At 35.1% G+C, this 12,833-nt stretch overlaps 1 protein-coding gene across 1 annotated transcript; it reads left to right on the top strand.

Annotated features, from left to right (window-relative positions):
* Positions 1–2,345: 2,345 nt before the first annotated feature.
* LOC115918370 (testis, prostate and placenta-expressed protein-like) lies at positions 2,346–12,733 on the top strand. Its single transcript, XM_030975518.1, has 7 exons — positions 2,346–2,733; positions 3,805–3,866; positions 7,688–7,740; positions 8,554–8,618; positions 9,388–9,452; positions 10,030–10,094; positions 10,991–12,733. Exons 1-7 carry the CDS (start codon positions 2,550–2,552, stop codon positions 11,115–11,117), a joined length of 621 nt encoding a protein of 206 aa, XP_030831378.1. The 5' UTR covers positions 2,346–2,549; the 3' UTR covers positions 11,118–12,733.
* The last annotated feature ends 100 nt before the right edge of the window (positions 12,734–12,833 follow it).

The following is a 12,833-nucleotide window of genomic DNA, read 5'->3' as shown; positions in this document are numbered from 1 at the left end:
GTCCTTTCGTTCTTATTTAGAGGATATATACAGTGCATTATTTTTAAACGGCAATAAAATGATTCCAAAAAGACCGAAAGCTCAAAACGATGGTCCGCGCGGTAACATTATAGTTATCGCTGTAAGCTTATGAATGTTTTATGAATTTGCTCCCTCTTATTACTCACTGTATATAAACCAGTAAAAAATCTTCGATCATGTAAAAGGAATGTATTTTTTGTTCCTCCTATTTTGACAAACACATATGGTGAACGTTCATTTGCCCATGCTGCCCCAGTTTTAGGGAATACCCACCTCGACTCACTTAGAAACACTGACACAATAGATAAGTTGAAGTCCACCCTGAAAACGTATTTATTTCAATTTCTTGTAAAAGGAACTTAGTTTCCTATTTTCTCTTTGCTTTTCTTTCTAAGCGCGTAGAGACATACTTTGAAATGTGTTATGCGCTCTATAAAAATGGATTATTATTACTATTATTATAGTCTATGGGGGAAAGACCTATTTCATGAAAATTGTTTTCAATAACAAGCCACTATAAATGTTATAAGCTACTGAAATCATGGCCTTTGATTGGCCGAGGACAAATTTGTCATAGAAATTTAGCGTTTGTTATCGATAACAAGTTGTATAAAACACGGGCCCTGGGCAGTAAAAGGAAGACCACGTGAAACAGCTGGAAGCTGCAGAGATGAGGGCCCAAATTCACAAAGGAAGGTTTGTCGACAAACCAGGTTTTCGTACGTCATATGACGCGTTTTGACGCGGTTTTTACAAACCTGGTTTGTAAAAAACAAAAGGAGGTTTGACGAAACAAAAAAAGGTTTGTCGACAAACCTCCTTTGTGAATTCGGACCGAGATGTCTGGGAGGTGTGAGAGGGGTAAAAAAAAACACAAACAAACAGAGGAGGCGATACGGGATATGATTCAATTCGAATTTTAATTTCAATTCAAATAAACATTTAGTTTCTTCCATTCAATTTGACAACATATTTAACATCTGTTTAAACAATACATTTATACGTAGGAACATAAATATAATTAAAGAACTTGAATGTATTACAAGGAAGGAGGCGCGAATCCCGATAAGCAAAGCTTGTAATGGGTACGCCTGAATACACAAATGCATAATATACATTATAATATAGATAGAAGAAAGAAAGAAAGAAGGGAAGAAATGGATAGGCAAGGAGGAGAAGAGGATAGAGAGCTTGGAGAAAGAGAAAAAAGAGAACTACAACATAGTAGCAACATGAACAACATAATGGTAAGATATAGGTGAAGGGTATAATGTGGAAACATTAGACTGCATTTTTATAGGATAATACTGGATTTATCCCTACTCCTTCTGTATGGGTACGATAGGAATTGAAAGTGAAAAGGAGTAAGGGAGAAGATTTAGAGAGAGAGAGAGAGAGAGAGAGAGAGAGAGAGAGAGAGAGAGAGCAGAATGAGATAGTATGGACAGGTGAAGAGAAAGGATGAAGATGAGCTGGACAGCAGAGATACACTAGAAAGGAAGGAGAAAGAAAGGAAGACGCAGCTAGGGAGAGGTTGGGAGATTGTAGATAAATTGATTCGGAAACGGATACAGACTGGATGAGATGTGGAGAGCCGCGGTAACGAAGAGACCCGACCTACAGAGAGGGATCGACACACGGGATGAAGAAGATGATGATGATGATAAGTACTGGCGGTATGAAAACGAATTGAGTAAGAAATATCCCCTGCAAATATCAATATTGGGACCAATGTAATAAATAGTGTGGAAAAGATTGTAATTCGTTTTCTAACCAAGATAAATGTAGAATTAACATCTGTTACTGTATGTTAATCATCAATTCATCAGCTTCAATGATCTATTTTGTAAATATACAGAAAGCCTATTTTTTGTGTGGAAATAGGGATGATACTTTTTGTTGTTGGGGGGAGGGAGATATATTTGACCAAAGGAAATATGTTTTTGCTTACTTTTTATGTATCGAAAAAAGGCGAACACATTAATTTGTTAAACCCTTTTAATATATCAAATTAACGCCATAAATTTATTGCACAGGCCTATGAATTTACACATGTGGTAAGAATTGACATTAATCATCTAAAAGCTATTCTTTTTTCATCATCCATTACTTGATTAATTTTCTGCCGCCTCCTAGTACGAGCCAGCCCCGCACATCGATGAATTATTCATTAACGTTCCTACAGTAATAATAAAGCAATTACGTAAACTGCGCATGCGTCCTTGGAACCATCATTATACGCGTTGCTAGGGGGACGGTCTTCCCTGGATGCGCACGTAACAATCAAACTTGATTACAATAGGGATTACCATGCGTAGTCACTCCTTAGCGCACCGGCAACAAGTGAACTGTGTTTAACACAAACAACATCTCCAGCGTCTTATCTTTTTATAGCTTGAGTGGCCAGTACAAAGTTCGAACACGATTCCCATACTCATCATCTCCAATATTCAGCAGCAAAAGAGGATCTTGCTTCGCTATATAATATCAAAGTGTTTCTTAAATATTTCAATAGTTAATATCTGAAAATGCCGACGGTAGAAGTACCATATTATGTCCCGCAATACCCTACTTTTAGGAGGGCCCAGTTGGCGGCGGTCAAGGAGGGTTTATACCACCCCTCCCTACCAACCTTTAGGCGTATGGACATGGACACAGCTGCCCATAGACTGCCGGACGAACATTGCAGGACTACCACTGGTGTAGGACCAGGTAAGATCTCATTCAATCACCTTCTCTATATTTAGTTTGATATCTTTTTATATTCAATTATTATGGGTATATTACAACAAAAAAGTTTTATACTGGTCGTATGTACGTTAAGTTCATTTTAACTTTATAAAGACATTTACTAAAACTATAAGACTATTTCTACTTCTTAATTTTCTTAACGAGATAGAGGTGATTGTATCACACTGTTGGGAAAGGATAAACTATAGACTGAAAATTATTTGCTTTCTCTACATTCCACGCGGCTAAAAATTCTTAGTCATATTTTTTCTTCCCTTCACCAAACTGTTTTCAAATTCTATGTTTGTATTGATGTTTGCGGCGTCTTTTATAAATCGTTAACTGCATGTAAACCCGAGAAATCTTCGATGAGTGAGTAACGCAATTGCCATTTATTTTGTTTTCCCAAATCGTATTCCACCAATTTGTTTGTATTGATATACACCATCTTTGTTCATTCAACAAGTTGGGGGGGGGGGGGGGGTATTCATACATAAAATAATGAAGCTGTAATTGAACATTATACAAATCTTAGGAATATTATTTACCCTGACTTTATATGGTCTGGACGGTTGATTAAAAACGGTAATTTGAAGAAGTTTACACGTAATAATTCACAAATCTTGTATAAGAGTCATCTTAGACAATATGAGTATTAATGATTATTATTGCTATTTGGTACATTCATTTCGTTTAAATCCAAAGGCAAACATGGTGGCTTTATTTCATTTCATATTTTTTTCATTTAATTTATTTTCCACATTAAAAACCAGAACAATATACAAGGTAACAGATTACATTGTACACATTTGACACATAGAGCAAATGAAAAACAGATACATAAGCATAAAAGAACAATGAAAATCTACATCAGTTAACAAACATCAACATTAAAATATAAAAAGGTAAGTAATGTAGATGGGGCTAGAATCGTCAGGACACAACCCTCCCCCTCCCCCAATATCATGCTAGAAATAGGGAGACGTCTCTATTGATGTGTAGTTGTCCAGCAATATGATTAATATACCCCCTTCCTTTTTCTTCTTTATATAGCTGACTTTCAGAACGCCACTGCCACTTATTTCCAGCCACCAGCAAACACCTACAACGGAGCGGTAAGTCTTCTCGAAATTATTCCTGCAGAACACCCCCCCCCCCCCCAAAAAAAAAAATAAATAAATAAAAAAAAATAAAAAAATAAAAAAAAATAATAATAATAAATAAATAAATAAAAAAATAAATAAATAAATAAATAAAAATAAAAAATAAATAAATAAATAAAATAAAAATAAATAAATATATCGTGTAAATGTATTTACCTAATGTAGTGACCAAATGTGAGCACCATCATCGAATAATGCACGTATGAAGCCGGGAAGTCTTGCTTCACGAACAATGACTCATAGCAAGCATTCACGAACATAACTTATAAACAATGAACAATGGTACATGTACAAATACATGTAGTATATGGGGGGGGGGGACTGCTTAAAAAAAAAGAGTTTATTCCCAAATCATTTTGGGAAGTTGTTCCTGGCTATAATGCACCCTGCCTCTAAGAACAGTCTCTCCTTTCTCAGACCACCCCCCCCCCCCCGACCCCCACCTTTGATCTCAACACACAAACACTGCCTCCCACCGTTTTGATCAATCACAATAACCACGATCACAAAACAAACATTAATTCAATAATAAATCATTTCAAATCGACCATATATTCCCGAGACATTGTTAAAATCCGCATGATGAATTCTGTTCAATAAGCACGATGAATAGCGAAGTGTTTTGCTTTTTAGATAATGATCATCCGTATTAAAAAGAATCAGCCCAATATGCAATTGTTATTAACAAAAACACTCGTAATACATTTTGAAAGTGTTATTTAGTAGACCGCAATTCACGGACCCACGCGAAGCCACAACTTAAATAAACACGATATGAAATCGACAAAACCCTTGACGAAGAATGTAAGTTGCAATTCGTGAACTTGAGCAAGACATTACCCCCTACATTGATGAGAGAGAGAGAGAGAGAGAGAGAGAGAGAGAGAGAGAGAGAGAGAGAAGAGAGACGGAGAGAGAACTGGGTATTACATATCATATTTTTCAAAGCGGAAATTGAAATTATTTTGATAGCATATTTTGCCCCCCCCCCTCCCCCCACTACCCCAGTTAAGTTTTGTAAACATCTGTTAATTAAGCCAGTGTTTAATTCTGAACATTTTTGCGCTTTTCAGTGCATTTGGAATGTAAGATCTAAATTTAGAACATTTAAAAAGTGTGAGACAGTTTATTTGTGTATTGATTAAAATTATTACAATCATATAAAGAAAGAAACGTTTTGTTTGTTACACATTTTCCCCATGCGAGCATAGAGACAAATTCAAACATTGACTATAATTTTATACTGATTTTGAAATCGATAACGTAAAGTCACCATGGTAACGTATACAATGCAGGGGAAAATGATCAGCTATTTGTGTTTTGCAAAGGTCATCAAATGAAATTATTAATTATTTATAAACTACATCTCACCAAAGCTTTTATTGCAGAGTCGCCATTTTATGTCGCTGATGAAAACGACGCTCAGCATTTTTTTTTTGGTCTTTGTTGTCATTTTTTTTAGCTGCGGGAAAAACACTCGTAATGAAACATTGAAGTTATCTGAACTATAGAATCATCTGCATGTGCTGTACGCCGGATCGTATAATATCTTCCATACAGAATGCTTAATGATCATTAGCTTGATTAATAGGTCATTCGAAACACGGATGTATTTCCGTAGAGTCACCTGCTTCATGTATACAAGCGCTTATATTACAGTTTCTGTGGATAGAAAGAAAGAGAGAGAGAGAGGGAGAGAGAGAGAGAGGGAGAGAGAGAGAGAATTGGGAGACGGGGTCTGTTTATTTTGTAGTTCATTTGCAGAATATGCTGGGAACGATGAAAAGATAGGCCCATGCATCATTAATGTTGGCGAGGGAGACATAATTGAAAACACGTTATTTGAATACAGAAAAAAAAAGAATCGAAGAATATTATGGCATTCAATAGTAGAATGGAATATTGGATGGCAGTTGGAAAAGGCAATTCGGGTTCTGTATGAATTGCATAAATTATGTTTATATGGAGGTGATGTACATGTATGTGAATCCACGCACGACTAATAAAAACTATGATTTGGAAGGCATAAATACAAAAAAAAGCCTTTGGTGGACTGTAGAAGTAAAAATTACGAGAGAAGGATGAAGTATTCAAGAGAGAAGACAAAAATTAAGGGATAATTGAAGAGACTAAGTTAGAAGTTAAATTGAAATAGTAGAATATGGGTCTGCAGTTGGGAAGAATGATTGCAAAATTCATCCATTCATATTTCCATACAGAATCGAATCCCAATCGCATGCCATATCAACATTCAAACCACATTCCTGCGTGTGGGGCATTACCCGTTACCATATCAACCGCCGACCGAACGCAGAGACACCAGACGATAGAACATACAAACTAAATATGACTTGGCGCGTTTTCAAAAAGCTCTGCAGATTAGAGTTAACACCTGCATCATATTATGTTACAGCCTTACAGGCCTACATAATGAAGCGAGATTGATTGATTGGTTGATTGATTGCGTTTAAAAGGCGAATGCATATAGATTCCATCGACACTGGTCGATTTTTAATTAATTTGATTTATTAAAAACATTTTATTGGATTATGCCTTGATTTATTAAATGAATTGGCTTATAGCAATTACATTCAGGGTCCGATTACGTGTTTATTCAACTGTTATGCTCAGCAAGATAACTTCGAAAAACAAGACTTAGACAATATATCTACGAAGAATTGTCTTCATATATAAAAGAAAGATGAGAAAACAATATTTCTAAACTTATATATAGCTACAGACGATATATACATGTAGCTATAAACTTGACTTCTTTCGCGAACTAAACTGAAAATCACAATTTTGAAGGGGGGGGGGGTGCCAGTTTTGTCCAGCTCCTATATCCGTCAGTGCTCACACTGTTGATTTTGTTGATTTATATTGAGCGTTTATACCATTTGAAACATTCCAGATCTATTCACAGTTTACCGAGGTGTTACGTATAGATCTTTTATTTAGATGAAAAGGGACAGTGCGCTCCCCTGTCCACGTCTTGTTCTCTTTCTTAGCACAACAAAAGAAGAAAGGATACAAGACACTATGCAACGGGGGAGATAATTTACAAAGAGATTTACTGAAATCGATATTTTGTTCTTTCCCAATGTTTGTGCTCTTATTTGCCCCGTTGCTAGCTTTATACTGCGCTGTGGCGATGAGTTGATTGATAGATTGACATACTTTTGGCGCGGATAATAAATGCAGAGAATGTAGGCTATAGCAGTTCTTCACATAAATTTGAATGTGAAGAATTATTTTGTTAATTGATCGTATGGTATTTTACGCATTATTAGAGAGAGGTTAGCTCCTAATGAACTGGTTAACATAATGTTGCAGTTTCGCTTGCCAATGATTTGAACTTTGGTAGCCGGATGATCAATGTCTATCACTAGCTTGAAACAATTATTTTTTAAGCTATCAAATGAAATTTACGGGAAGAACAGAATCCAATCAACCAAAATTGTAATGTATAGTATTTGAAAGAGAGACGAGAGAGAAAAGTGAAGATATATATATATAGAGAGAGAGAGAGAGATAGAGAGAGAGAGAGAGAGAGAGAGAGAGAGATAGAGTATAATTTGTATAGGCATTGTTATGCTTCTAGTCTTCTAGTGATCACTGCAATTAAACTGTGTTCACATTTGTTTGTCGAATTTATATTGATGAAAATTACAACGTCGATGGTAAATGAGTGTTAGTTTTGAAATATAATATTATTTTACACCTTTTTCTGAATGTGAATATATATTTTGTTTCCTACCATTTTCCACCTGCAGAACATCACCGACACTGGAAGATTATTGCGAGAAACGATGAAAGACGATGTCAAGTAAGAAAAACAACGTTTAATTTTATAGGTTCTAAAAGTTTAAACATGTAGACCATTATGGGGGAAAAATAATAATGAGAAGAAGGAGAAGAAGAAGAAGAAGAAGAAGAAGAAGAAGAAGAAGAAGAAGAAGAAGAAGAAGAAAAAGAAAAAGAAGAAAACATTCTTTCCATGAAACTTGTCGACCTTATCACTCTAAATAAAGATGATATATGTCAACATTATAATAATAATAATAATAATAATAAAGATAGATTTATTTAGCGCATAATAAACCGAAGTTTCTCTATGCGCTTTACAAAGTAAAAAAAACAAGCAAGTACGAGCATATTTAAATAGTTACAAATTAAGAACGAAATATAAAGAGCCTAAACTAAAGACATGTAGCTAAGATAATTCATTGCGAGCAAAGTTAATACAGATTATACAGGTAGTAAATACTTATGACAAATCAATTAGAGTAACATATTCAATTATAATACATAGATGAATTGTAATGTCAAAAATTACAAACGAAACAGGTAAGTTTTAAGAAGGGTTTTGAAAGTCTGTCGTGTGGGAGCTTGACGGACATGCAGAGTTATTGGAACTCCACTCGTGTATCGCTAGCTTAATGCATAATACACTCAGCCAAGACCGACACCAGATCGACAATAGACCTAGCAATACAATACATTTCCCGAAAGGCAATTGCTCTTTCGATAAAGGGTCGGTTTGGAGTTGTTTTGGGGATATTTTAGTGATAAAACAGGTTTCAGTGACAATTTATCTTAACATGTTGGCCACTTCACTTTTATTTTTATTTCTGTTTAGATCACTACGTCTTGACTGGGCTAAAGCTAAAGATATCAAAGAACTACCACAGATTAAAAACACAGGTAAGTAAGATATGTGGTGAAAGGTGTGAGAAAATCGGAAAGATAAAATAAAATATAGTGTCACAACAAGGTAAAATTATACTATTGAATCACATCATTAATTCATAACCACACAACAGTAGCAACATAATTAAACCAAAACAAAATAATAAAATACCTGTGCAAACAGTATAATTAAGATTCAATACAAAATCAATGTATTCGGAATCCCATATCGTTAAAAAAAAATGCTAATATGACATCAGATTAAAAAACCCACTGGTGTACAATGTTGATATATGAATGCCCAAAATAATTGAGTAAGATTTGTTTTTAACTGATTGATAGTAAGTGACTCAAACCCAAAATTTGTCTTTTGTATGTTTCATTCTTTGAAAAATTGATTAATGCAAAAACGTAAAGGTAAAAACTATTAAAAAAAACACTTACCGGCGTTTTAATTGATCTGTTATAGCATGTATATCCCGATTTAAATAAGGGACTCTCAAGTAGGTCTATACTTGACGTTATATAAAATATCATCGCCATGCAGAAGTTATGAATCGTATTTCCAATCAAGACAATTTAATGATGGGTACATTGAACAAAAAGTTATGAAAGAACATTGACAGCCCAAACTACACTGTTACGTCTGCTATTGCATATAGTATGTTAGCCACCTATGACGAACATTCTTTAGGCTTTACAGTCTCAAGTGAAGTAATTATTTGCTTACATAATGGACCAAGACCCTATTTAAACACTCTTGTTGGTCCCCCTTTTTTTACAGGACAACTGAGATTTAGTGGGTATGCAGTGAGGTACCAGAAGCCAGCCATTAGCGGTTCGTGGAGAGTAAGTACAATATCATAATATACAAGCGTACGGGGGGGGGGGGGGGTGGAGGGGGGGTCCCTAACACTTCTCGAAGCTACTAATATTCCTGCAAATGTTGACAACACGTTTGGTCTGTTTGCAAATTTTATTCTTATCTAGTAATCAAGACACCTAGAAAAAAAATGGGATTCAATGCTATAATTATGACCACAGATAAAAGATGCCATAAATGGATAAACAATCCAGCAACAGCGAGAATTACTAAAATGAAGTATGATTATTTTCCCGCTATAAAATAAAAAGAAATTGGAAACTTAACATTAGAGATAATAAATGTCAGCCTCTCCCCGGAGAAATCATGCCCATACAGCACATTATTATATTTATGTTTGTTTTTTCTTCATCATATCTCTTAAAATATTTGTGGTATGAACAACAAAAAAATTGACTCTCTCTGAAAGGATGAACCTTCATTCAATCAGAAATTGTTTGAAAAAATATTTGGTGCAAACAGTAAAACTGAACTATTTGAAAACCTATTTTTGTTTCACATCTCATTCATGTGACGAACCTACATCTTCTTTTGTATTTGCAGTACACCTTTACACAGGAGCCTCGTCTTGATCAATATGGCCAGCGACCAGTTCCTGCCAACATCTAGTAAGTGCACTCCCGTCTTAAAGGCATCGTTTAACAATGTTAAATCTGAGATGCACGGTCCTACGTGTTATCAGTGTCTTTGTTATGGTGTAATATTGGAGCCCTGAAGAAAAAAAAATCGCGCTTCAAAATGATCAAGAAGTGCCACAAAAAAGTAAAAATCTTTGAGTGACCGGTTTGAGTGACCGCAAAATTTTGATCCGATTTCCAATCATAAATATCTTCATAATCAGACAGGCGATCGGCTTGTACAAGTCATGTGGTTCCTAACTGACCTAAAGGTTTATAATTATCATTGCAGCATGAGCAAATCCAAAATTTAGTTTTGAAATCTGAGACAAAGTTACCGGATCTCTTTAAACTCTCTCTATGTTTGTTATCATAATAATACTGAGTTGCTAGATGATTGAAATTGGTGCCTTCTTTGATGACCCTTAAATTTGAAACTCCATCATCAGGATTGAAAATTCAGGGAAAACCAGGTAATTGTGTTCTCATGAAATGCTTAAAACCCTGTTAAAGCGTCATTGGAGCAAGCTGTAATAATGTGTATACAGACATAATCGAATACGAAATCTATGCATCAAGCAAGGTTAGGGCATAGAGTTGCCAGACTCATGATTAAAATAATTGTTTATTTCCTTATGTTCAATTTGAACTCCTATGAAACTACAAAAATAGGTTAATTACAATTATGGTGAATCATATGCATTTGGGCATATTACAAATTTACATTCTGTTTTCTCAAATGACCAGGAAATTCAAAAAAGCTTTAGAAAATAATAGTGTGTTTACTTTTAACTGTCAATTAACCATCTTTTGCCATTTTCTCTTTTCTCTTTTGTATTTTTTCTTTGCCATCTGCTCTCTTCTTGATGACCGTTCCCGCCAAGCAGCAGTCGTTACCGAGACACGTTCCCTCAGTACAGCCGCAACATGTCAACAGACGCCTTCCGTTACCCCCCCCCCCCCCCCCCCCCCCCCCCCCCTAGAGTCACGTGCTCCTTGCTAGATATCGCATAATTAATCAAGTACAACCAGGGAATCTGAAACTGTACGAATCGATTTGTAAGGGTGTTCTAATATTGAAAGACTCAAGCTGCAAAATTGCTAGGTATTATAATATTATGCCATGAAGAATAGAACAAAAGTCGTTTCAACATAGAGGTATTTTAGGAACATTAAGATAAGATGGTTCATGGGGCTTTACGTTACTACTACAAATTCAAATATATTAAAAGATTATTTATATCGTAGGAACGAAATGGAAAGAACAAATCGGAACGAATTTTATGTTAAATGTTTGATGTGTGTGCTTAAACGCTGCATAGTATTTTATATTGCCATGTTTCATTTTTATGAGTGGAGGGTGTCTTTTTAGTGCTCTCGTAAAAACGAATAGACTGAAAAATGAAATAATTTGTACAATGAATATCGAAATTATTTACCATACTGTAGGCCTTTCCATTATTATCATTACCTTTTTTCTCACTTGATTCAATCCCTGTTCAGGGAAACATATACTTTCCTTGAAATATATTTGTATCAGGTAACCATGACGTTTAGTGGTATTTTCTTTTGCATTTTGCATGTATCTGATAGCTTCTAATATATCATAATTGACATCTTCGGTGGTAAACGCTTTATAAGCGACGTTTTGATTATTATTATATTATTATTATCTAATGGTCTATTTTGTTGAATATGCTGTGCATATAAGCGGGCCTGGAGCCTACTATGATCAATCTTTTTTAAATTTTTTTTTTAAGTGTCCTAAAAACTCTTTATAATGATAGAACGATCTCAAACACTTTCCCCAAAATCAACCTGAGGCGATTCTCTCGTGTTGAAATATGCGAGCAGCACAGTGGCAACTTACGGAAACTGAACTTGATATCTTAAGGGTTAATGAAATGGCCCTCACTTTGAATGCTTGAAAGTATTTGCGGTCATCTTATAGTATAGCTGCAGTTGTAGCAGTTTCGCTTAACATTAACGGTATTCTCCGCCATATTTTTATTTTCTGTAGACTCCAAAAATTGTATTCCAGTGAAATGTTGGCCAGTATTTTTTCCTTATCAAAACACTATGCAAAAGTTAAATTGATCTTGAAGCAATAGCAGTTAATCATGCGAAAAACGTTTTATTTACTTTTATATTTGATTATGGATTTTGAGTCAGTAAAGGGTGAGAATGGGCGAGAGAGAGAGAGAGAGAGAGAGAGAGAGAAAGAGAGAGAGAGAGAGAGAGAAAGAAAAGGGGGGGGGGTAAATATGAGAACGTTTTTTTTTTAATTGATTGTGTGTCAACAACGATGACACTTTATTTGATGTTTTTGCAATGCAGTTATTCCGTCCATGCATGTAAATGTTAAAAATAAACGACGATTATGATGATACATGTGTATAAATCATTATCCATTTCTGTATTCATCCATACGTGATACTTTCGTCAATGTTATCAACGTGTTGGTGCAAGGAAAATGCCAGAATATTTTATGTGATGGCCGTATGTTCATCAGCAGTCGAAAATGTCGGGATACATTTATTATTGATGTGTGCTGTGTGCCATGTTATGTAAATAATAATATACGTACATGCGTAAAGTCATTTTGCAATAAATGTCACTTCAAACTGTAACTTTCGTGCATGGTTTGTGTTTGTCGTTTATGAGCATAATCTTTTAGCCTAGTAGTGGTAGATTATTGCCGATTGGAGTTAGCGGACGGAATAGTATAAG

The sequence above is a fragment of the Strongylocentrotus purpuratus genome, unplaced genomic scaffold (genome assembly GCF_000002235.5).
Source record: "Strongylocentrotus purpuratus isolate Spur 01 unplaced genomic scaffold, Spur_5.0 spur5_scaffold_8, whole genome shotgun sequence".
Lineage (NCBI taxonomy): Eukaryota > Metazoa > Echinodermata > Echinoidea > Camarodonta > Strongylocentrotidae > Strongylocentrotus > Strongylocentrotus purpuratus.
Note: the sequence above shows the minus strand (reverse complement) of the source record. Positions and strands in the feature narration are given on the sequence as shown.